This window comes from Brachionichthys hirsutus, chromosome 23 (genome assembly GCF_040956055.1).
Source record: "Brachionichthys hirsutus isolate HB-005 chromosome 23, CSIRO-AGI_Bhir_v1, whole genome shotgun sequence".
Lineage (NCBI taxonomy): Eukaryota > Metazoa > Chordata > Actinopteri > Lophiiformes > Brachionichthyidae > Brachionichthys > Brachionichthys hirsutus.
The window spans coordinates 263,296-287,246 of record NC_090919.1 but is presented as its reverse complement, the minus strand read 5'-3'; the positions used below and the strand labels follow the sequence as shown (position 1 = coordinate 287,246).

At 54.8% G+C, this 23,951-nt stretch overlaps 5 protein-coding genes across 11 annotated transcripts; 3 read left to right on the top strand and 2 right to left on the bottom strand.

Moving 5' to 3' along the window:
* The first annotated feature begins 221 nt into the window (after positions 1-221).
* Positions 222-5,436, top strand: LOC137911491 (broad substrate specificity ATP-binding cassette transporter ABCG2-like). Its single transcript, XM_068755864.1, has 18 exons — positions 222-278; positions 349-479; positions 1,118-1,177; positions 1,249-1,363; positions 1,430-1,582; positions 2,571-2,728; positions 2,787-2,889; positions 2,963-3,011; positions 3,081-3,173; positions 3,244-3,336; positions 3,416-3,561; positions 3,659-3,741; positions 3,827-3,916; positions 4,110-4,234; positions 4,310-4,464; positions 4,942-5,031; positions 5,118-5,194; positions 5,289-5,436. The coding sequence occupies exons 1-18, from the start codon at positions 222-224 to the stop codon at positions 5,434-5,436; spliced, it is 1,926 nt and encodes a 641-aa protein (XP_068611965.1).
* A 479-nt stretch (positions 5,437-5,915) lies between these two features.
* txk (TXK tyrosine kinase) lies at positions 5,916-9,546 on the bottom strand. Its single transcript, XM_068755865.1, has 16 exons — positions 9,457-9,546; positions 8,841-8,889; positions 8,672-8,753; positions 8,473-8,604; positions 8,309-8,373; positions 8,002-8,061; positions 7,796-7,850; positions 7,637-7,716; positions 7,444-7,568; positions 7,296-7,370; positions 7,026-7,197; positions 6,729-6,945; positions 6,575-6,639; positions 6,371-6,489; positions 6,149-6,306; positions 5,916-6,047 (listed from the first exon to the last, which is right to left on the bottom strand). Exons 1-16 carry the CDS (start codon positions 9,467-9,469, stop codon positions 5,976-5,978), a joined length of 1,539 nt encoding a protein of 512 aa, XP_068611966.1. The 5' UTR covers positions 9,470-9,546; the 3' UTR covers positions 5,916-5,975.
* Positions 9,547-14,663: 5,117 nt separating this feature from the next.
* On the top strand, positions 14,664-17,911 carry LOC137911661 (coronin-2A-like). Its single transcript, XM_068756042.1, has 12 exons — positions 14,664-14,864; positions 14,944-15,060; positions 15,138-15,287; positions 15,912-16,112; positions 16,199-16,315; positions 16,385-16,489; positions 16,572-16,668; positions 17,009-17,121; positions 17,210-17,300; positions 17,381-17,631; positions 17,702-17,770; positions 17,858-17,911. The coding sequence occupies exons 1-12, from the start codon at positions 14,664-14,666 to the stop codon at positions 17,909-17,911; spliced, it is 1,566 nt and encodes a 521-aa protein (XP_068612143.1).
* A 191-nt stretch (positions 17,912-18,102) lies between these two features.
* Positions 18,103-21,516, bottom strand: LOC137911306 (acidic leucine-rich nuclear phosphoprotein 32 family member A-like). 6 transcript variants are annotated; one of them, XM_068755658.1, is made up of 7 exons: positions 21,396-21,516; positions 20,170-20,319; positions 19,961-20,083; positions 19,480-19,680; positions 19,312-19,407; positions 19,181-19,241; positions 18,103-19,111 (listed from the first exon to the last, which is right to left on the bottom strand). In XM_068755658.1, the coding sequence occupies exons 1-7, from the start codon at positions 21,447-21,449 to the stop codon at positions 19,020-19,022; spliced, it is 777 nt and encodes a 258-aa protein (XP_068611759.1). In that variant the 5' UTR covers positions 21,450-21,516; the 3' UTR covers positions 18,103-19,019. The 6 variants fall into 6 exon arrangements, with proteins under 6 accessions (XP_068611759.1, XP_068611757.1, XP_068611758.1 ...); XM_068755656.1 differs by having other exon boundaries at positions 19,324-19,415; positions 19,497-19,680; XM_068755657.1 differs by having other exon boundaries at positions 19,181-19,238; positions 19,324-19,415; positions 19,497-19,680.
* A 525-nt stretch (positions 21,517-22,041) lies between these two features.
* LOC137911544 (glycoprotein hormone beta-5-like) lies at positions 22,042-23,636 on the top strand. Of its 2 annotated transcripts, none has more exons than XM_068755923.1 (3): positions 22,042-22,794; positions 23,135-23,286; positions 23,402-23,636. In XM_068755923.1, exons 1-3 carry the CDS (start codon positions 22,569-22,571, stop codon positions 23,588-23,590), a joined length of 567 nt encoding a protein of 188 aa, XP_068612024.1. In that variant the 5' UTR covers positions 22,042-22,568; the 3' UTR covers positions 23,591-23,636. The 2 variants fall into 2 exon arrangements, with proteins under 2 accessions (XP_068612024.1, XP_068612026.1); XM_068755925.1 differs by having other exon boundaries at positions 22,667-22,794; positions 23,085-23,286.
* The last annotated feature ends 315 nt before the right edge of the window (positions 23,637-23,951 follow it).

Sequence of the window (23,951 nt, the reverse complement as noted above, 5' to 3'; positions counted from 1 at the left end):
AGCAACAGAAGGGTTCAACCTTTTTAAATCTGTTCTTCAGTTTGGCTCCTGGTTTTTTTTAAAGTAATCCCGAAGATGTAACTTTAAATGATTTTGATTTCAATCGGTTTTCTGCGAGCTAACGTGGGGAGCGGTACCGCCAGAATCCACAGGGGGGCAGTGGAGGAGCTAACGTTGCGATGTCTGTTAGCGCTGTGTCTTCAGGTGGACGGCGGTTCAGGATGTCGGAGACCCGGGTGACGATGGACCTGGACGTGAACGGAGCCCTAAAACCGCAGGTAGCTGCCGCGGCGCCGAGCTCACACCTGTCGCTACCTGTCTGGCGTGACTCGGGTTCGGGGCTTTCAGTCCACAGATTGGGGCGGAGACCAGCAGGGCGCCACCGTGAGCTTCCACAACGTCGGCTTCAGGGTGAAACAGGGCGGGACGTGTCCCGGCTGGACGAAGGCCGCCGATAAAGACATCCTCATCGACCTGAAGTGAGTGGAACGCCGCCGCGTCCCAACTTTATTGACACGTCTCCTGCGCTGGAGCGACGGCGTGTCCCTGGTTGTTGGACGTCCTCGTCGTTGGCTAACAGGACGGCGGTCCAGCCCAGGGCGGAGACGCGTCCTGAACCGGAAGTCCATGTTCTGTTTGTGTTTGTCCACACGACGAAGGTCCGTAGATCAAGCGCTCCCTCGGCCCGGCCCGGCCCGGCCCGTGGAAACAATGAGCTGAAACCTGAAACAACAAGCGGACTCAGCGGCAGGATGCCGGGCCGGACCGGACCGGGCCCCGCCCTCGTCCTCGTGGTCGTCTCGGATCCTTCCTGCCTTTCTATTGGACGCTCTTTGTGAATCGCTGCTTTGCTTGTTTTGGGTGGATTTCAAAGGCGGGGCCACGTAGCAAGGCTGGAAGCTAACGTTGCTAACGGCGTCCTGCTTGCTTGATCCGAGACGTGTTCTCCACAGGGCTCCGCCCTGGTGCATCATGGGAGATCTGATCCTCTTTGAGTCCAATCGATGACCAATCAGAAGACAGGATAGAAAAAACAGGAAATGAACAAATGAGTTTAAATCCAGGTGAAGAATTCTCACCCCCCCCCCCTCTCTCTATCCCCCCCCCCCCCCCTCAGTGGGATCATGAGACCCGGTCTGAACGCCATCATGGGGCCGACAGGAAGTGGGAAGTCCTCGTGAGTGGCGGTCGGGCGGGGCATGGGGCGGGTCCCGGCGCTCCGTTGTGACCGCTCCCTCTTCCCTTCAGCTTTCTGGACGTCTTGGCAGCCAGGAAGGATCCGGCTGGCCTGTCGGGCCGAGTTCTGATCGACGGCGCTCCTCAGCCTCCGGACTTCAAGTGTCTCTCTGGATACGTGGTTCAGGTGCGTGAGGGGGCGGGGAGTCTCGTCCCCGGCTTCCTGAACCGATGGCGGCGGTCTGGTCTCCAGGACGACGTGGTGATGGGGTCTCTGACCGTCAGGGAGAACCTGACCTTCTCCGCGGCGCTGCGTCTCCCACAGTCCATCCCTCACCGGGAGAAGGAGAACAAAGTCAACCAGCTGATCCGGGAGCTGGGGCTGAGCCACGTGGCCGACTGCAGGGTGAGGAAGAGGAGGGGGGGGGGGAAGAGGAGAGGGGGGGTGAGGAAGCGGAGAGGGGGGTGAGGAAGAGGAGAGGGGGGGTGAGGAAGGGCAGGAAGTACGGAGGTAGAGAGGGGTGAAGAAGAGCAAAAGATCAAAGAGATGAGGAGGGCCAACCATGTGTGTGTGTGTGTGTCTGTGTGTGTGTGTGTGTGTGTGTGTGTGTGTCTGTGTGTGTGTGTGTCTCTGTGTGTGTCTGTGTCTCTGTGTGTGTGTGTGTGTTTGTGTGTGTGTGTCTGTGTGTCTCTGTCTGTGTGTGTCTCTGTGTGTGTGTGTGTGTGTCTGTGTGTCTCTGTGTGTGTGTGTGTGTGTGTCTCTGTGTGTGTGTCTCTGTGTGTGTGTCTCTGTGTGTGTGTGTGTGTGTGTGTGTGTCTCTGTGTGTGTGTCTCTGTGTGTGTGTGTGTGTGTGTGTGTGTGTCTGTGTCTGTGTGTGTGTGTGTGTGTGTCTGTGTCTGTGTGTGTGTGTGTGTGTGTGTGTGTCTCTGTGTGTGTGTGTCTGTGTGTGTGTGTCTCTGTGTGTCTCTGTGTGTGTGTGTGTGTGTGTGTGTGTGTGTCTGTGTCTGTGTGTGTGTGTGTGTGTGTCTCTGTGTGTGTGTGTGTGTCTGTGTGTGTGTGTGTGTGTGTGTGTGTCTCTGTGTGCGTGTGTGTGTGTGTCTCTGTGTGTGTGTGTGTGTGTGTCTCTATCTGTGTGTGTGTCTGTCTCTGTGTGTGTGTGTGTGTGTGTCTGTGTGTGTGTGTGTGTGTGTGTGTGTGTGTGTGTGTGTGTGTGTGTGTCTGTGTGTGTGTGTGTGTCTGTGTCTGTGTGTGTGTGTGTTTGTGTCTCTGTGTGTGTGTGTGTGTGTCTGTCTCTGTGTGTGTGTGTGTGTGTGTCTGTGTCTGTGTGTGTGTGTGTGTGTGTGTGTGTGTGTGTGTGTGTGTGTGTGTGTGTGTGTGTGTGTGTGTGCTCCAGGTGGGCACTCAGCTGTTTCGTGGGCTCTCCGGCGGCGAGAGGAAGAGGACGAGCATCGGCATGGAGATGATCATCGACCCGTCCGTCCTCTTCCTGGACGAGCCGACCACAGGCCTGGATGCTAGCACGGCTAGCTACGTGCTGCTGCTCCTCAAGAGGTACGCGCTGAGTGGTTGTCTTCGGTTGCCGTGGTAACGTCAAGGCGGTTCTCTGCAGGATGGCCTCCCAGGGCCGCACCGTCATCCTGTCCATCCACCAACCCCGCTACGCCATCTACAGGCTGTTCGACAGCCTCACGCTGCTGCTCCGCGGCCAACAGGTCCCGCCCTCTGCTGCACTCGTTGTCATAGAGACGGGCACGCTTCGTATTAACCCTCTTGAACCCCGCCCAGGTGTTCCACGGCCCGATGGAGGCGGCCCTGGACTACTTCTCAGGCTTGGGTAAGGGCGTCCTCGCTGCCGCGGCTCAACGCTGACGTGATCCTTTGAGCACGCGGTTTCATTTCCCAGGGTACACCTGTGAGCCGCACAACAACCCCCCCGACTTCTTCCTGGACATCATTAACGGAGACGCCGGCAGCTCCGCCCACAAGGACCTTGAAGGTGTCTAAAATCAGGAAGTGGCTTTAAGATGGGAACGGTGGAACCCGTGACGTGTGAACGTCTCCTCCAGATCCGGCGTCCGGCGCCCGGCGAGGACTGGACGAGGCGTTCCTGGAGGAATACAGAAACTCTGAGCTCTTCCAACGGGCCCAAACCGAGCTGGGTAGGTGGCGGCGGGGGGCGTGGCCTCACTCAGGAGGTGTTCACTCACTAATACGGACCGGGGGCCATGTCTCCGTCAGAAAGGATCATACGGGGTAAGCAGACGGTGGCCCCGCCCCCCTCCAGAACCATCACCTACAACACGGGCTTCCCCACCCAGTTCAGGTGGGTCTTCAGGAGGGCGCTGCGCAACCTGGTCATCAACCCTCAGGTGTACTTCGCCCAGGTAGGAACGCCTGGGGGCGGGACCAGTGCCCCCTTTAACCTCTGACATTGGATTCTTTGTCGTGATGATGTCATCATGCGTTCTTCCTCGCCTGCAGTCGGCGATCACGCTCATCCTCTCGCTGATCATCGGCGCCATTTTCTACGACATGCAGCTGGATCAGAGCGGCGTGCAGAACAGGTGACGTGTAGCGTGTAGCGTGTAGCATGTAGCATGTAGCATGTAGCGTGTGGCTTGTGTTGACCGTCTGCCGTCGTGTTGTCAGGAGCGGCCTTCTCTTCTTCATCGTCGTGAACCAGTGTTTCAGCAGCATCTCCTCTGCCGAGCTCTTCATCACTGAGAGGAAGCTCTTTTTGTGAGACGCACACACACTCACACACACACGCGCACACGCACACGCACGCACACGCACACTCCTCGCGTCTGGACGGCTTCCTGCGCTGCATTAGCATTAGCTTTAGCCAGACGGAGGTCTGTGCACGCGGTGTCATGGCATGCTGGCCTGTGATTGGACGGTGAGGCGTGTGTCTCCGTGTGTGTCTCGTCAGTCACGAGTACATCAGCGGCTACTACCGGCTGTCGGTCTACTTCCTGCCCAAGGTCCTGACCGAGGTGGTGCTGATGCGGGCGCTGCCCGTCGTCATCCTAAGCGGCGTGCTGTACTTCATGACCGGTACGTTCTCTCTGCTAGCTGAAACCGCCGATGGCGTTGTGTGTCAGCACAGAAACATGCTACGTCTGCGTGCAGGTCTGAGGCGGGACCCGAGGGCCTACTTCACCTTCGCCTTCACCCTGACGCTGGTCGCCTACACCGCCGCCTCCATGACGTTGGCCATCTCAGCCGACCAGTCGGTGGTGGCCGTCGCCAACGTCTTCACGACCGTCACCTTCATCTTCATGATGGTGACGCACAGCAGATCAGACATGTCCGCTAAGTCCCGCCCCTTTAGTTACCACCCGCCCCGTACAGGTGATGGAACGCTGCCATCTTCAGGTCGTATAAACAAACAGCCGAAATGCAGCGAAAGATTCAGCATTAGCTTGTAGCTAGCTTGTGTAGCTTAGCTAGCTGATGATAGCTCCTTCCTCTGGCGTGCCGCTGCAGATGCTAAGCTAACTCAACACAATCATCTTGTGATTATTTAACTCACAAATGATTGTTTTTAGTCAAAAGATGGCCGAATAAAAAGGCCAAAGGTCATGTCAGACATGAGGAGCTGTCCTAACAGGGCGGGGCTAAGTCCACCGCATTGCTGACACGGTGATGGTTGCTGTCCTGGCTCAATCTACACATTAAATCCACACGTTACGTTAGCATGCTGATCGCTGCGGCGCAACAGGAAGTCAACGTGAACCTGCTTCCTGTCCCGCTTCCTGCAGCTCTTTGGCGGTTTGCTCGTCAACCTCCGCTCCCTCGCAGGCTGGCTGTCCTGGTTACGATACGCCAGCATACCCCGCTACGGCTACAGCGTACGTATGCTAATGCCCCGGAGTGTGACCTCGGCTCTACCCAGAATGCTTTGCACACCCAGCGGCGATGGCCTTTGTCTCCGCAGGCTCTGCTTGTCAACGAGCTGTCTGGACTGAACTTCTGCACGGCGTCAAACCGGAGCGACGCCGATCCAGGTCGAACGTAAGACTCCGCGGTTCAACTGGTTCTCAGGACGGGTGGCGCCACCTGGTGGCCAGGCTGCTTGGTTGGTTATCGTGGATGCGTTCTCTTCCAGGTGTGACGGCGAGGACGTCCTGGTCCAACTGGGCGTGGACGGCTCGTACTGGGGCTTCTGGCAGAACCACGTGGCTCTGAGCATCATGATGGTCGTCTTCCTCAGCATCACTTACATGAAGCTCCGCCTCCTCAAGAAGTTCACCTAGACCGCCAGCATCATCATCATCACCACCCTGCAGGGCAGCCATGTTCACCGCTGCACCTGAAACGCACCAGCCAGGTGTGCAGACGGTTTCGTGTACCTCCACTACGCATCCTACAGCCGATTGGTTGTCATTTAAACTCCTCCCACACTCCTGCACACAAAGCTCCCGTGGGCGGGGACACGTTTCACCTGCCCTGAAGGAGACGCCGGTCACTCTGGAGGGTTTTAGTCTTCATCGTGACCACCTTTTTCTGATTGGTGACTTTAATCATGTGATCGCTGGGCGGCGCCAGGAAGCAGCGAGACAGAGACGAGAGCTTTAAATGAAGACACGTTCACGTGTTAGCGTGTAGCACACGTTAGTTTATAGTACTACTACAAGTATCGCTGGTAATACTGAAAGTACAAACGCCGGAATGTCTTTATAAATGTTACCGTTAAAGTCACGCCGATTAAATTAATTAAAGATCAAAGAATTTCTGTTTAATTAAATATTCATGGCTGGATGATCGATAGATGGATGGATGGTCGATCCGGACGTTAATCCGGCGTCTCGGCCAGCTGCCTGATTTCCTCCAGGACCTCGGAGAACGACGGCCGACCCTGAGGCCTCTGCAGCACCGCCGAAGAGGAAGAGGAGGAGGAGGAAGAGCAGAGGTGAAGGACGGCAGCAGGCGGCTGCGCGTTAGCTGCATGCTAGCTGCTAGCTGTACCTCGTGCCAGCAGCGGTACATGATGGCGTAGAGCGGCTGCGAGGCGCGGCGTGGCCGGTACAGCCGGACCCCCCTGGTGATGTCGTTGACCACGTCCAGGTTGGGGCAGTTCTCAAACGGAGTCCGGCCCTCGGCGTAGACCTCCCACATCACCACGCCTGCACACAGACACCGTCCTGAGGAAGGTTCTGGAGGTTCTGGTGCACGCCGGCGGCGCCTCACCGAAGGACCACACGTCCGACTTGCTGCTGTACTTGCTGTAGTGCAGGACTTCGGGCGGGGACCACTTCACGGGGAACTTGGCGCCGCTGGAGCTGGTGTACTGGTTGTCTAGAACGTACCTGAGAGCATCGACACACGGGCTGCAGCAAATCAAGCAGAACCTGAACCAGAACCAGGACCATGAACCGGTCGGGCCACGTATACCTGGTCATCCCGAAGTCGCTGACCTTGACCACGCTGTGCTCGTTAATCAGACAGTTCCTGGCGGCCTGGAGGAGAGACGGCCCGGGAGAAGCAGAACCTGAGCCTGGACCACCTGGACCACCTGCAGGTTCCGGACCCGGCTCCGACTACTCACCAGATCTCTGTGGATGAAGCTGTGCTCCTCCAGGTACTCCATCCCCTCACAGACGTCCTGGCACATGGACAGGAGCCACGCCCCCTTCAAGGTCCCGCCCCTCTGCCGCAGGAAGTTGAGCAGGCAGCCGTTCTCCATGAACTCGGCCACGATCAGCAGGGGGCGCTGTTGCAGGCAGACCCCGTACAGCTGCACCAGTTTGGGGTGGCACAGCTTCCTGGCAGCGACACGAGCGCAGCGTTAGCTCCCCGGCTCCTCCCCCGTCCTCAGCCTGTCCCGAAGCTCCGCCCTCCTCACATCATGACCTTTGCCTCCTCGATGAAGTCCTCCTCGTACATGGCGCCCTCTCTGATGGCCTTGATGGCCACCTTCTGCTGAGCCCTCCACTTGCCCAGCCTCACCAGTCCGAACTGGCCGCTGCCCAGTTCCTTCATGAAGGTGAGCTCACTGGGGTTGATCTCCCACTTCTCTGGAGGAGGAGGAGGAGGAGGAGGAGGAGGAGGAGGAGGAGGAAGAGGAGGAAGAGGAGGAAGAGGAGGAAGAGGAAGAACGCGTTCCTGGACTCACCTGAGCTGAATCCGGACGTGGCGGGGACACACCTGCCCATCGGCCCCAGCGCGTAGCGCAGCCTGGTCACCAGCCCTGCAGGCAGCGAAGGCCGTGAACGTGCCAGCGGGCGCCATCGCAGCGCGCACGGCGGGCGTGGCCGACTCACCTGCGGCGTTGTGCTCGTGGTAGCGTATGACGTCAGGTATGGCGTTGAAGGTGTGCTTTTCAGCGAGGAAGAACTGCCCGTTGTCGTTGATCTTGATCTGGTAGTGGCGGATGTCCCCGGCGGCGCTGCCAACAAACAGGCAGGTCGGCGGCGTAGCGTAAAGGTGGGGGAGGAGTCTCTGAGCGGGAGTCACCTTAAAGTCTTGTTGTAGACCGACACTATGTAGACGCCCTTCTGGCTGGACTCTCGCACCAGGAACCCGCCCTCTCTGTCCTGGACCACAAGCACAAACCGGTCAAGGTGCCACGCCCCTTCCCGCTAGCCACGCCCACCCATCCACATGGGGTAGTACCTCCTGTCTCAGCAGCTGTTCCGCCTCTGATCTGGTGACGTTCTTGCAGAACCACCTTCAGAGAGCAACAGTCGTGGTGAAAGTGTTCATTGATGACTTTTGATCATTTAAAGGTTCCATCGAAACAATACGTTTGTATTATTGATATCTTTAGCTAGCATTAGCAGAGCTTTGCTTCTGTTAGCTAGCCGTCGAACCGGACTCACGGGTTGGCCTCGATCCGGTTTTTCTCCGTTACGTAGTTACTGGGGATGAAGCCTTTGTTCCTGATGGGAACCAGTACAAACACAAACGGGTCAGCTCGCCAGCGCGTTCGTGCTAATGTGTTAGCATGCTAGCAGGACCAACAACAGGGAACGTGCATGGCGTCTGTTTCTCACGACTTTCCCGAACTGCCAATCTTTGGGATGAATGCTAACGTTAGCTAACGTTAGCTGTGCTATGGCTTGCGAGTGGGCTTTAAAGTGACAGTGCTAGCGGGTCCGTTTAATCGTGATTGGCTGCTGGACCTACCCGTGTCTGTCCTGGGCCCTCCACCACAGCTGGTCCTGTTTGTGGAGGATGGTGTACTCTTCTCCCTGAACACAACACACATCAACGGCTCGACGTGTGCGTGTGCGTGTGTGTGTGTGTGTGTGTGTGTGTGTGTGTGCGTGCGCGTGTGCGCGTGTGCGCACCTGCTTCAGTGTGAGGTCGGTCTCCTCTTTGGCACTGAAGTCGTACATGGCGACGACGCTGGGCGACCCCTCAGCTTCACCATCCTCACCCTCAGGAGGGGGGAGGGGCAGCTTCCTCCTTGACCTGTTGACCTGGGCGAGAGAGAAACATTAACGCGCACGCACGCACACACACACGCACACACACACAGAGTCTTACCGGTGAGGCGTGGCCTGGGTAGCCACGCCTCCAGAAGCAGAGGGAGGAGCTTCCTTCCAGCTCCACTCTGGTGCTGAACTCCCTACAATGAGTGAAAACACTTCAGGGTCATGATTTGGGTCTGGCCGCCCTGGTCCGGGGGGGCTGGAACCGGTTCCGGGGGCTGTACCTGGTCTGGACGGCACAGCAGCAGCAGAACACTGAGCAGATGGAGTGATCTGGAGGAGGAGGAGGAGGAGGAGGAGGAGGAGAGGAAGGGTCGGATCGTTACGCAGAACCTCTGACAGGAAGTCAGAACGAAAGCGCTCGTTCTCTCCGTCGTGAGCGAGCGAGCGAACGGATGTGGGCGGCGGTGGCTCAGTGGGTTGGGCCCCGGGCTGGGAAGCGGGGAAGTCCACCGCCTCTCCGGTTCGAGTCCCAGCTCTGGCAGAATGTGGAGTGTGGAGAGGGGCCAGTCTGCCTCCAGAGCACTGCCGAGGTGCCCTTGAGCAAGGCACCGTCCCCGCTAGCGGCTCCTTCACCCTGCTCCCTCTCCGCGTGCTCGGGCCCTTTGGTGCACGTATTAGTGTGTGGTTGTTTCGAGGGGCCCGTTGTCGGGCAGATAATGATTAATAAAGCATTTCATTTTTTTAGAACATCCTGTCCTCCAGAACCGGGCTCAGTTCTGTCACCTCCATCCGTTCCATCGAGCTCGTCATCGCTCCTCATCTACGTTAACGTGGAAGAAGCCACATGACCTCTCTGGATCGGGTCCGGGTGAACCTGCAGGAGGTCCAGGTACTTACTGGAGTGAATCATGATGGGTGTCGGTCTTCTCTTCCTCCTCCTCCTCTTCTTCAGTTGAAGGTCAGCAGAGACGGCCCAGCGCTCCGACACATCTGGAACTCGGTGGTAGAAAACTCTGATCGAGAGAGAGAGAGAGAGAGAGGGTGGAGGAAGTAGAGGAGGTGAGGAAGGGGAGGATTTAGATGTCTTCTGCATGCAGCATTTACAGAGATGCAAATGAAACCACAACCCTCCACACGCACACGCACATGCACACGCGCACGCACACGCACACGCACACGCACACGCACAGCATCCACCAGAAAACACTTGAGTTGAAAAGACTCATTAAACGCTGGAAAAACACAATGATAAGTGGAAAGATTAGTTAATAAATATCAGTTTATTGATCTATCCAGAATGTTTCTTCCTTATATGGTCATTAGCAGCTGATAAATAGTCGATTTAATCATTAGCTGATTGGGCTTGAATAGCTTTTCTTGTGAATTTGCGGTGAGCGGGGTTGATTCTGTCACGCATCAAATGTGCGTTTGACGCGGGTGTAAACAGAGGAGTGTTAGTGTGGCGCACCCGGATATGTGCGACCATATTTGTATTATTATTGAAACATAATTATAAATTGCCAAAATTAAGTAGCCTGTAAACTACATAAAGATTTACGTAATTTTAATAATTATTATTTTGCATCTTGTAAATGTTACCCTGTAAATAGTGGAAGCGGGGCGGAGCCCGTGGCGCGGTGACGCGTCACCCCGTTTCCGGAGTGGGCGGGTTTCCGGGTTGCGCTCCAGTTCCGGATGAAGAGAGAAGGAGAAGGGGCGTGTCTGTCTGTCTGGTTCTTGCTCTAAGCTAACGATTCGTTTCGGATTTGCGGGTGAGCATTGTGTGGAATACACTTAGATAATGAATCCGGTGTTGTGTGTCGTTTACGTAGGCTATAGCTGTGATTTTATGATTTCGTAATTGGTTGGATAAATTTAGGGAACGTTTGAGTGCGAGTTTGAACGGGTTGGCGGGTCGCGCGCGATTTGTAACGGTCGCCGGCTCGCGGCCGTCTTCCAAGTGACGTCAGTTCACGTGAGCAGTTAATGCGTTGGTTTTATATATATATATATTGTACATATATATAGTAAAAATAAATAAATGAGTTCCGAATGCTCTAACGATTCGTTTCGGATTTACAGACTTTCTTTTTGTTAATGCAGCCACCAATCCGGGACCCGTAACATTAGCTAGCGGCTAGCGGGCTTCGGGCTAACGCTGAAGGCGGGATCGATCGGTGTGTGTGTGCGCGCGCGCGCGGCTGAGGGGCGGGGTGAGAGAGACGGAGGTGAGGGAGCAGTTAGAGCTACCTGTTCCGTTAGCGGCGTGCTAACGGCCAGCAGTGACCGATTAATAAAAGCTTGTTGTGGACGCATCTCGTCCTCATTTCAGCAGCTGACGGACGCTACAATATTAGCTTCGACTCGTTTTGCGCATGCGCATTCGCGAAAAAAGAAACCTAAGGATCCGGCGGGAACCGGTTGAATCCACTTTCTACGGCTCTTGGACGGACGGAGGGAACCTCTAATACAGGTAAGGAAATAGAGAATTAAGGTTTTAGACGGCGACGTTCAGCGTATTTTAGCATCTCTGGGTGTAATTTAATTTATTAGCCCGACCCGAGCGCGTCTGCGTTTTCTAGCGCAAGAGTTTCTGACTAACTTCGTCTGCTAGCTTAAAGTGCGCCTCGAACAACAAGCTAATCTACTGTAGCGTCCGTCAGCTGCTGAAATAAGGACGAGACGTGTCCTAAATAAATCCCGCTAAAGTTAACCCAACTTTGCGTTTCTCCTTGCGGTAACATCTAGAAGATTCCAGACTTGTTCTCTGGTGAGTTTGTTTGCGGTGCTGTTAGAACAGTTCTGGTTCATCAGTTATTCATGTACGGAAATGTAAAGATTGTGGTGAGAAGATCTGAACATGTGACACACTATAAACGTCATCACCTGCATTATGGGCGTGGTGATGATGATGATGATGATGAATACATTAGATAGAATGTTACAGTTCAAGTGCAGTCACACAGTAGCATGTATTACAGTACAAGTACAGTCAAACAGTAGCATGTATTACAGTACAAGTACAGTCAAACAGTAGCATGTATTACAGTAAAAGTACAGTCACACAGTAGCATGTATTACAGTACAAGTACAGTCGAACAGTAGCATGTATTACAGTACAAGTACAGTCAAACATCCTGTCCAAGAGGAGCATTTCTAAAAAGCCCTTGCAGTCTTGTTTCAGTTGAAAATCCTTCGTACATAAATCGACATTTAACAATACAAATAAAACTAAAATTAAATTACTCGACTGTAGAGATGATACTATTGTTGTTTGAATTAATCGTATAATTAAATTGCCTTTATGAAAGGCAGGATATCCATGAAAAAAAATTCACACATTTATAGTCCTTTAAATGTCTTAGCCATGGATACATTATAATCTTTATATATATTATTTACAGGATGTTCCAGGAAATGAGAGCAAAGAACTGCAGCAGACAGCCACGGCAAGGAGGATCCTCCCCACCCGCAACGCGACTCGGCAACACTGTTAGCTAGCATGCGCAGCCAAGCTAGCGCTGGACTCCTAATGGATTAGAGGGCAACTAGACGACCCTCCTGGCCTACACGCACAGCGCCGAACTGAAGAACAGGGAACAGCGGAATGACGACATTCCACCGGCGTATGGAGAGGGAAGCGACAGCTTCCAGCTTGGACGCCTCGCGGAGAACTACGGTGCGTTCAACAACATGGGACATGTGACAACCCGCACCAGAAAGGAACAGTCATCGGCTGAAAGGCGTCTGAGTGGGCTCTCTGACCCAAACGAATCATTTCAGGCTCAGAGGAAAGGAATATTTACATGAACTCAGAATAGTTAGCTTGCCTCACTGTCAGAAAACGGTTTGCACTGATTCTATTGTTTTAGATTAAATGGAACACGTTTACCGTATTTTCACGACCTTATGACGCACCTGCTGATTCGGCGCAGTCTCATAAACAGCTGATTTTTCGGTATTTCAAACGTACAAAGGGCGCGCGGATCAAAGGGTGCTGGCATGATGGGTGCGCAAAATAAAGCAGGAGAAAAAATGAGTTTGGTACTCGCATCTTTAATCGTCATCAATCAAACGAGCGTACTAGTGCGCGTTTTCAAAAATAGAGCCAGACGGCGTCCCTCACCACCGGTGTCCACCCAGAGGTTCGGGAATTGCCGCCACGACAGGCACCAGAATTCTTTTTTTTTTTTTTTATATATATATACTTTTATTTATCAAATGCAAGTCGGACATAAAGTGCAAACGTACAGTTACATTTTTTATTTTTTAAACAAACAACCAAATGAACACCCACCCACCCCCCAATATAGTAGACTAGAGATAAACGAGTATGACAGGCACCAGAATTACCTCATTTTCATTTCACATACTAAAATCTGGTCAGATGGACTGTGGTCGGAGGGACGCTGTTGGGACGGCCGTCGGACGGACACGTGGTCGGACGGACCCCAGATTTCATGGATGAAGACAGAGCCACCGTCGCTTAACGTTTGGAAAGTAAAACTGAAAGAACTTTACGAAATGGAGAAAATGACTCACTACGACTGCAATTACACATCTTCGTAAAACGATGGCGACCGGCAGAAGGCTTCTTGATGTAAAAACTAACCGAAAGGATAAGGGGTCATGTACACCTGGGTGTGCCGCCACTGTGATTAAGATTTATTTTTTCATTATATAGGAAAATTTAACCTAAAAATCTTAATGTGGATATGCTGTCTTACTACTATGTTATATTATGTATCATGTGGACAAGAATACTGATATTAAATGCTCTGTTGCTGTTAAAAAATTGAAATAAAATCCAAGTGGAAAAAAAAATAAAATCATTTTTGATTTAAATATTCTGTCATTTCCCTGAGTCTTCAAGTGTGACGTCATCATAAGACAGTAATATTGATCACTTAGCTCAAAAGTAATGTACCATCAAGCTAGCTGAGAAACGCTACGTTTAGCTAGCTGTAGAGTTTGTAGAAGAAAGGCAAACTCGACTTCAGACAATTCCTCAAGTGGCTAAAGCTTTTCAGCCAACTTTAAAACACACATTTTAGGCGTGACAAAGGTTACCTGGCCGTTAACGCCCCTCTAATGTCTGATGCGTTTCAGGACGGAGCGTCAGACCGGACGGGCGTGGTTTAATCATCGATGTTTGTTTTGTTACATTTGTTAGGTTGTGTGTGTGCGTGTGCGTGTGTGTGCGTGTGTGTGTGTGTGTGTGAGAGCGAGGCGTATCAGGTGCAAACCGTTTGTGTACCTGCACTCGTGCATGAACGACTCACCTGCTGTGGCGAGTCATGTTGGATGAGGAGATCACGATGCTGCTTTTACCAACGGTTCTCGAACTAAACGGTACCTGAGGAACAGGTGAAGGCGGAGCCGGAGCCCAATCATTGACGGTACCTGAGGAACAGGTGAAGGCGGAGCCAGAGCCCAATCATTGACGGTACCTGAGGAACAGGTGAAGGCGGAGCCGGAGCCCAATCATTGACGGTACCTGAGGAACAGGTGAAGGCGGAGCCGGAGCCCAATCATTGACGGTACCTGAGGAACAGGTGAAGGCGGAGCCAGAGCCCAATCATTGACGGTACCTGAGGAACAGGTGAAGGCGGAGCCAGAGCCCAATCATTGACGGTACCTGTGTGCACCACTCTGTCAAGGTAAGAAAATACCTGTTCATCCTTTACACGGTTCCTTGTGATGAGCATCAGCGTCGCTGGTTAGCTTAGCCTAGCTTAGCATAAAGACCTGGCTGTTTCGTTTGGGTCGTTTCATCAGAACGTAATCAATCATCAATGTTAGCTCTGGAGCTAGTTGAAGCTATCGCACACAGATCATGTCTTCAGTCGTCCTCCGTTTGTCTCTCCACAGTGAAGGTCAAAGGTCAGGCGGAATCCAGCAGCTGGAAGCCCAAATGCATCTTTAATGAGATGAACTGTAGTGTGTGTGAAGAAATTGATCTATTATTGATAAGATTATGAAAGCCAATCACGTCAGCTGACTGCATTATTGATTGGACGCAACAGCGTTATGCCTTCGTGCAGGACGGACACGCCCACTGTCTGTCGCTCACCTGTGAACTTCCTGTCCGGGTTCTTCCTCAGATGCCGTGGCGTTCATCTTTTCACTGCTCAAAGTTCCGGCACGTTTTTGGGAAGCCGTCCACCAAAGAGCGTTGCTATGACGGCGTGCCGATAACGCGCAGCGTCCATGACAACCACTACTGCTCAGCCAATCCCTGCTTCATCGCCGTGGTGACCGAGGGTGCCGGAGGCGGGGCCTTTCTAGTGCTGCCCATCCAACACGTGTGTAGTCTCTCTCATGATGATGTCATCACTCCGACGGTGATGTCACCAGTGAATGGTTTGTGTGTTTCTGCCTCAGACCGGCAGGGTGGATCCTCGGCACCCGAGGGTTTGCGGTCACGGCGGCCGAGTCCTGGACGTGAAGTGGAACCCGTTTGATGACCATTGTGTCGCCTCGTGTTCCGACGACGCCACCGTATGAACGTCTTCGTTTGTGTGTAGAGGCGAATGTAGCGTCTCGGGAAGCGTCCTCACAGCTCAGCTTGTGTGCAGGTGAAGATCTGGGACATCCCGGTCTGTGGAGTCCAACAGAACCTCACCAAGGCCAGGAAGACTCTGATTGGTCACTCAAGGAGGGTGGGGCTCATTGAGTGGCATCCGACAGCTGAGAACCTGCTACTAAGCTCCGCCTACGACCACAAGGTCAGGCAGAAATGACTCGATCTGACGTTAGCATAGAAATAATACGGACCAGAGTGTCAAAGAGGTCTCTGACTGATTCACTGCGTGGACCCGGACTATGTCACTGCGCGGACCCGGACTGATTCACTGCGTGGACCCGGACTGTGTCACTGCGTGGACCCGGACTGATTCACTGCGTGGACCCGGACTATGTCACTGCGCGGACCCGGACTGATTCACTGCGTGGACCCGGACTGTGTCACTGCGTGGACCCGGACTGATTCACTGCGTGGACCCGGACTGATTCACTGCGTGGACCCGGACTATGTCACTGCGCGGACCCGGACTGATTCACTGCGTGGACCCGGACTGTGTCACTGCGTGGACCCGGACTGATTCACTGCGTGGACCCGGACTGATTCACTGCGTGGATCCGGACTGATTCACTGCGTGGACCCGGACTGATTCACTGCGTGGACCCGGACTGATTCACTGCGTGGATCCGGACTGATTCACTGCGTGGACCCGGACTGTGTCACTGCGTGGACCCGGACTGATTCACTGCGTGGACCCGGACTGATTCACTGCGTGGACCCGGACTGATTCACTGCGTGGAAAGACCTCCTCTGACTATCTGCTGTCCAGGTCCTCCTCTGGGACGTGTCCCAGGTCGGGGCGGTTCTCAGGTACCCGGTCCGAGTGGTTCTGATGCCCGTCCTCCAGCGGTACCCGTCCGAGACGCTGCTCCTGTCCGTCAGCTTCAACAGCGACGGCAGCAGGCTGGCCGTCACATCCAAAGACAGACGGGTCAGAATCCTGGACCCACGGGCCGGCAAGATCCTCCAGGTGTGTCCTAGAAGTGCTTGTTTTGTCTTCATGGCCTTCAGCAAGAGACAACATGACTACGTCCAACATGAGTACTGTTCCCGCAGGTGTCCAGAAGTAAGTCCCACAGGGCCAGCAAGGTCTTATACCTCGAGGGGTTAAAGATGGTTCTGTCCACCGGCAGCTCGCCCTGGAACCGCCGGCAGCTCGTCCTCTGGGACCCGGTAAGACACAAACTGACGCAGAGACTTCTGAGGGACGGAAGTCCACCCTGTCTGTCTTCTTGTGTGCAGGACAACCTGTCCCAGCCCCTGCACGAAGAGGACTTGGACGGGTCCGCAGGGGTCCTGTTTCCCTTCTATGACCCGGACACTCGCATGCTCTACTTGGCAGGAAAGGTCTTCCCATGATCCTTTGCACTTTGCTGAGTCGTATGTTTGCTGAGCGTCGCCACCGACGCTTCGTCTCCGTGTTCTTCAGGGCGACGGCAACATTCGCTACTGCGAGCTGAGCGGCGAGGAGCCGTACGTCAGCGTCCTGATGGAGCACCGATCCCCGCTGCCGCAGAAAGGACTCGGTGAGACCGGACCCGCTAATGCTAATCACCGACTCCAGAACCAAGCCGATCAATAATGGTTGCAGCCAAACCTTATTAGAATATAATTATACTTGACCATCAGCAAAACTTTTACTTTTACCAAGTTAGTTTTCAAACGGAACCGCTAAGCTCGCTTAGCGCAAAAGTAATGTACCATCTAGCTAGCTGCAGAAACGCTACGTCTAGCTAGCTGAGAAACTCAACTTCAGACAATTCCTCAAGTGGCTCAAGGTTTTCAGCTAACTTTAAAACACACATTTTAGGCATGACAAAGGTCACCTGCCCGCCGACGCCACTAACGCACCTGACCTCCCTCCAGGGGTGATGCCAAAGCGCGGCCTGGACGTCGACTCCTGTGAGATCTTCCGATTTTACCGCCTGATTGCCGTCGAGGGCCTGATAGAACCGCTGTCGATGATCGTACCGCGCAAGGTGTGAAGGACGTCACCTGCGCCGCGAGACACGCAACGCCGGACGGAGACCGTGCGAGACGCAGGAATGTTTGCTTCCGTTCGCCCAGGCAGCTGCTCTTCAGGAGGACCCGCCTCCGCGGACGGCAGGAAACCAGGCGGCAATGACGGCGCAGGAGTGGTTGTTGGGCGTCGACCGAGGTCGGTGACGCGTCGGCGAGTCACGGCGGGTCAGGTAGCCCGCCGCTATTCTCCGCCGGTCTCTTCCGTGTCTCCGCTAGGCCCTGTCCCGACGTCCCTGAAGCCTGGGAGTCCAGCAGCCAACCCTTCCCCCGAGAAGGGGCTGGAGCGGGCCCAGAGGGTTCCGGTTCTGGACGTGGACTTCCTGGAGGAGCAGCTGTCCTACCAGGACGCCAAATACCCCCGGGGGGCGCACGGCCTGTCGGCGTGGCAGCCGGACGAGACCCATAACCCGCTGCGGATGCACTGCTGCGAGCCGGCGGAGAGGCCGCCGCCCACCGGCGAGGCCGAGGTGAGGCCGTCGACGGCGAGGTGACCCGATGGGCGTGGCCCGACTTAAAGTTCTCCTCCTGCCGTTTCAGCTCCTGCAAGCATTTTACCGGCAGCAGGAGGAGATCCGGGGACTCAGGGAGCAACTGGACCACAGAGACGTGAGTGTCCCGCCACGCCCGCGGACCGGGACCGGTCCCTGCTGGGGGGGAGGAGCATCTTCGTGATGTCACTGAGCGTTTCTGCAGGCCAGGATCACCGTCCTGGAGCGGGACATCCGACACCACAGGACCACCTTCTGATCCGACCAATCAGCTCCCTGCTCTGGCTGCAAGGTATCCGGTCTGAGCAGAACCCGGTTCTGACCCGGCTCGTTACATCCAAACGCCCTCGCCAGCCATGATTTACAAATAAAGCAAATATTCCTGTTTCTGACGAGATTCAAACTGAGCCGTTTCGGGTTTTGCGGATTCGGATGAAGCTTCGACAGACGCACAAAGTTAAGATTTTATTTACAAAGTCCTTTTTGTTTTTCCTTTAAGTTACAGGAAGTAAAAAAAAAATCATAGGAAAACAGAAGCTGGACAGGAAGTCAGTGACAGAGTGAAGGAGACGACGCAGAACCCGAACATCCACACAAAACAAAACGAAAACCATTTCTCTGAAAAAATAGCATTTAAAAAGAGAAAAGTTTGCCCTGAGCTCGGCCACGGGGGGGGGGGGGGGGGCTGCTGATGACATCACGGTGATGATGTCAGAGGGAATGATGGGACCGATGTGCCGCCCAGCCTCGGTTCAGGCTCCGCCCACCGATCAGATTATCTTAGGATCATTCTAGTTTTCCTCCTCTGGTAATTCTGCGGCGAAAGTTTCCCGTGTTTCCGTTTGATGTCTAAAGGGGGGACGGCCAGGCCCCGCCCCCCAGAGGGCGTTCCTTTGCAGTCTCGCCTTTTAGAACTAAAAGCGTGAAAACTTCCTGCTGCTTGAAACAAGTTAGTTTCACTAATAATAACTGACTTTCCACGGAGGGGATCCGGGCCCGACCCAAAAGCGGCGCCGACGCCGGGGTGCGTTTGTGTTCCCGTCAAAGCGTGGGAATCTGGAGCTACGACTGACGGACATCCGATCTTTGCCAAAGGAGGATTTTAATTTCCAAAATGCACAAAGATTGCGTCGGAACGTTCCAAAAACATTTCCTGCCTCCGGGAACCGGGGGGGGGGGGTCAAGAGGACGCGGCGCTCGACCACGACGATGATGTCATCACACGAAACGCTACGGGGGGGGGGGGGGGGGCGTGTCCGAGGAACACGGGCGACGCAAACACTTCACAGGTGAACTTGGTTCTGAGGGGGAGGAGCCTGGGTGGCGAATCGGAAGGCAGATCAAGCAGCAGACCGCGGGGGGAGGAGTCAGAGCGTCTGTCCTGAATCGTCATCGTCATCGTCTTCGTCCTCGGCGTCCCTCTTCCTCTTCTCTCCTTTGGCTGGAGACGAGTCTTCGTCTGCGGAGGACGAGACGGTCAGTTTGTCCCCGACGGAGGACGCCACCTGAAAAGCACAGAGTTACTCACCGTCCTCTTCCTCCTCGTCTTCATCCTCGCTGTCCAGGTCTCCGTTCACCTCGCCGTCCTGCTGAGAATCAGCGTTTGCAGCTCGTGACTCCGCCCACACGAATCCGTCCAATGATCTGTGATCAATCGACGGGGAGACTCACCTCTTCATCCCCGCTGTCGTCGTCGTCCTCCTCGGCCACCACATCCTCTTCATCCTCCTCCTCCTCTTCTTCAAAGTCCTCCGACTCGCATTCTGAAATGATTGGCACCTTTACTTTTGACATCATCGGAGGCGGGGCCTGGGACGGTGACATCACTGCGGCGAGCGCCTCACCTTCCTCCTCGTCGTCGTCCACGCCGTCGCCCTCGCCGTCCGAGTCAGACTCGCAGTCGTCCACGTCGTAGCCGTCCAGGTAGGTGAGTTGGGGGAGGAGCTTGAAGATGGACTCCCGGTAGTCGGCCAGGTTGGTCACCTCACAGTTGAACAGGTCCAGGCTCTTCAGCTGGGGCAGCTTTTTCTGGGGGGGGGGGGGGGGATGTTAAGCCGGTGCCGCACGCTAACGCCAGCTGACTCCTCGGTGTCCGTAAGTAACGGGACACGCCGGTCCGAGCGGACGCCATCAGAACGCCTTCCAGAGACAGAACTACGACGTCGAAGGTTCTGGGAGAGTACCTGTAAGGTACGATTACACCCCCCCCCCCGCACATTCTATATTATCGACTCGAGTGTTTTTAGACGCCGGATCGGACTCGGCCCAGGACGGGTTCTCCTCGGACGCCGTGGCGGGCTCCACCCACCAGGGGCTCCAGCGTGCTGATGTCTTTGAACTTGTTGCCGCTGAGGTTGAGGTGGGTCAGGTTCACCAGCCGCTCCGCCAGAACCTCCAGGCCGCTGGATATCCTGTTGTCGCTCAGCTCCAGCTAAAGAAGACCAGAACACCAGAACCGTAAGTCAGAGCTCCAGGTTCTCCACGGAACCACCCAGGACCGGGTCCCGCCCGTCCCACCTTTTTCAGCTTGTCCAGTTTGGGGACGTCCGCCACGCTGGTCAGGCCCGCGTTGATCAGGCTGAGCCGCTCCAGGTTGGAGAACTCGTCCGTGATTCCTTCGATCTTCCCTTCAGTGGCGCGACAGTTATCCAGAACCAGCTCCTGGACCTGGGGGGGGGGGGCGTTCTGAATGTTACTGGGACAATAGTTCGGTTCGGAAACCAACAGAATTAAAATGTCTCCTGTTCTACGGGCTTTGAAGTGAACGGTGAAGGCGTGATGCTGATGCGGGGGGGCCGCGTCCACCGCGGGACCGGGTCCCGGGCTGCTCCTGCTCGGTTTCATGTTGGAATGGTTCCAGCTTCTGTTTATAGACGGGACGCGGCTAGCTAAGCGAGCTCCCCGGTTAGCTCCCCGGCTAGCGGCCTTATTATCCGGCAGGAGCCGCGGCTGGTCCCGGCGGGAACGTTCCGGGGTGTTTACGGACGTAACGGAGGCACACGTCGGTGGCCATTGATCGCCATTGATCGCCATTGATCGTCTAACGCGTGGCGCGTTGCTAATGTTAGCAAGATAGCATTAGCCACGCGCCATGGCTCCCAGGCTCCGGCTAATTCCTGGAAGCGCAGCAATATCTACGACGATCATATACTTCGCGCTAGAATCGGAAGTTTGGGCAACAAGATGGCGTTTACGTTTCACAATTAAACTTTATTAGTGCACCGCGTCTCCGCTTCGGGCGTTACGCCGAAGTACAATGACGCATTTCCTGTCTGGATTTCAAGTCGAGAAATATCACGACTAATCGCGTGCGTCGCTTCTGCTGCGCGTCTGACGGCTGTTTACAAGCGCGTGGAAGTTCGCCCGCGCGACGCGAAACGAAGCCACGCCGTGGAGGAGCAGCCTCGGCTCCAGGCGTTAGCCAGGCCCCGGAGGCGACGCCGTCCGCATCGGCACGCGGAGGCGCGAGACCGTTTATAACGCGTTCAGCGGCGTCCGCGGAGCGAACGTGAACCCGGACGGCCCGCGGCGTTCACCCGCGAAACCGAGTCCGGTAGTGACGTTACCGCGTCCCGATCGAGCTGCAACACGGACGCGGTATCAGCTTCTAGCTAATCGATAAATAGTCTATTTATCACTTTGGTGGCGCTGCCGACGCACCACCATGTGCTCGCCGCCCCTCCTCCCCCTCCAGCCGGCCAAGTTTACACCGTGAAAACAAGCCAACGAGCCGCGTTACCGACCTCTGACGGTGCCCGGTGCCGCAGCTCCAAGCAGACCCGCGTCTTCATGTCCATCTTCTCCGGTTCGAGCCTCAGATTCGGTCTCTGCGGTGCGAAAAACTTGTTTCTCTTCGGTCGACTCTTCAGTATCAACACGCGGAACTGCGTAAAGCGAGCTGCTGTGAAGATACAACACTTCCGGAAAAGATTGCCAAAATAAAATATCCACGCGATCAATAGACGTTTTACCAGAACAGTCTACGAGGTTATGCGCGGTTTAGAGTATTACTGAACACGTTAGATCTCCGGGAGTTTAAAGAGAGATAATAATTTGTATTAAGAATGATCTTAAACGTGTGGAATATTGTGTTTTACACTTATTTTTAAAGTCGTCTGTTCCATTTCCGGTTTCTCCCCATCTGCTTCCGTGCAGCTTGACTCCTGGTCCGGGACCAGAGAAACGTTCCTCACGGAAAGTGGGTCAAGGCGTTTGTTTATTTCGTTGCTTTTTAAATCCCTGAAAAATAGTAGAATGTATATTTATAATTATTATTTACGAATTAACACAATCAGAGGTTCCACACTCAAAGAGGGATTACTCATTCCTGCATGCTTTAAAACTGTTTTCCGTAATTAATTCGATTGTTTCTCATTGGAAGATAACCCAACTAATTCTGGTAAAGAAACACAATATAATACATTAATTTGCTCGTCTTTATCCTCTCACCATACTTTATCTGACAAATAAACAACACTAAACGCTAAACAACGTGTTATTTCAACTTTTATGTGTAATTTCTGACACAAAAAAATACGTTATTTTCGCGCGAAGCAGGAAAGTGTATAAAATCCGAGTTTTTGCAGAGCCCTTGAATGCATCAGAGCTTGGTTAGCAAAGGGAGGGAAACAGCAGCTTTGCGGGAAACGTACCACAGCGCTACTAGTGGCCAGTGTGCGTCATTACACTAAAATAATGTTCGATCTCCTGGCGTGTATCTTCGACTCGTAAATAATCTTTTGATGGTGCGTGATCGATCTGGAGCTGTTTGTTCTGAGCTCCGGCCCAGAAGACGTTCTCCCTTCACGTTGTCTTCTTCTGAACGTCTAGAACCCGTCAATGAGGGAACAATGGAAAGGAACAAATGAGAAGACGTTCTGGTCTCTGTTGCCGTTGCCAACGGTCTGTGAAACACGATGATGTCACTGCTGAGCCCGTCTGAGACCCGCGCCTGTTTCCAGGGCGGAGCCTCCGTTGTTGCTGCTTCGGCCTTTCTGGGGCCGTTTCATTGTGATTGCGATGATGTCAGAGCGTCCGTCCGACCCGACGGGCCCCTGAAGCAACCGCCGGGACAGAGCGTCTCCATTCGCCGGCCGCTGTCCCGGCAGAGAGACGTCCGAGTCCAGCAGCTCCGGTCGAAAGGTGAGAAACGCTTTGACGAAGCTTCAAAGCCTGTTAGAGCAGCCGCTCTGCTTCAGGGGTCAGGGGTCGCTCTGCTTCAGGGGTCAGGGGCCGCTCTGCTTCAGGGGTCAGGGGCCGCTCTGCTTCAGGGGTCAGGGGTCGCTCTGCTTCAGGGGTCAGGGGTCGCTCTGCTTCAGGGGTCAGGGGCCGCTCTGCTTCAGGGGTCAGGGGCCGCTCTGCTTCAGGGGTCAGGGGTCGCTCTGCTTCAGGCGCTGAGGGCTAACGTGTCCTTCCTCTGCCCTTCTCCCCAGCATGCGTCTTCATCGTCTCCTCCTCCTCCTCCTCCTCCTCCTCGCTGCAGGGACGGCCGGCGTCTGCCTCGCCGAGGCGAGCGCCCTGCACGCGTTCCGGGGCTGTGCGGTGCGAGAGTTCTCCTTCGTGGCCCAGAAGCCCGGATGCAGGGGGCTGCGCGTCACCACCGAGGCCTGCTGGGGGCGCTGCCACACCTGGGAGGTAATGCCAGAGTCTCCTCCGTCCTGGGGGAGCTCGTTTACATGTTCTCTACCTGGGGGGGGTCACCGGGGGGGTCACCGGGGGCTGAGCCGCGCCTGTCCCTGTGACCCTGCAGAAACCAGTGCCGGACGCCCCGTTCATCCGCCGCCACCACCGCGTGTGCACGTACAGCCAGACGCGTCACATGACCGCCCGCCTGCCGGGCTGCCAGCCCCAGGCCTCGCCCCTCTACCACTACCCCAGGGCACTGCGCTGCCACTGCGCCGCGTGCTCCACCCACGACACCGAGTGCGAGACCTTCTGACCGCCAGCCAATCAGCTTCACCGATTTGAACCAATAAAATGATGTCATCAGGCATTTGCGTGTGACAGTTTATTTTGGGGGGGAGACAGGCAGGTAGACGTCCTCCAGAGGGGACCCGGTCCAGGTGAAGGCTCCGCCCCCCCCCCCCCCCCCAACACGGCAGCAAACATCAGAAGCGAGACGCCGTAGCAGGAGACGGTTTATTGAACGCTATCCGTCATCGATCGGCGGTTTGGATTCATCAATAGATTCTAATCAACATAAATAACTGTGTGGGTTCTACACACACACACACACACACACACACACACACACACACACACACACACACACACACACACACTCTCACACACACACACAC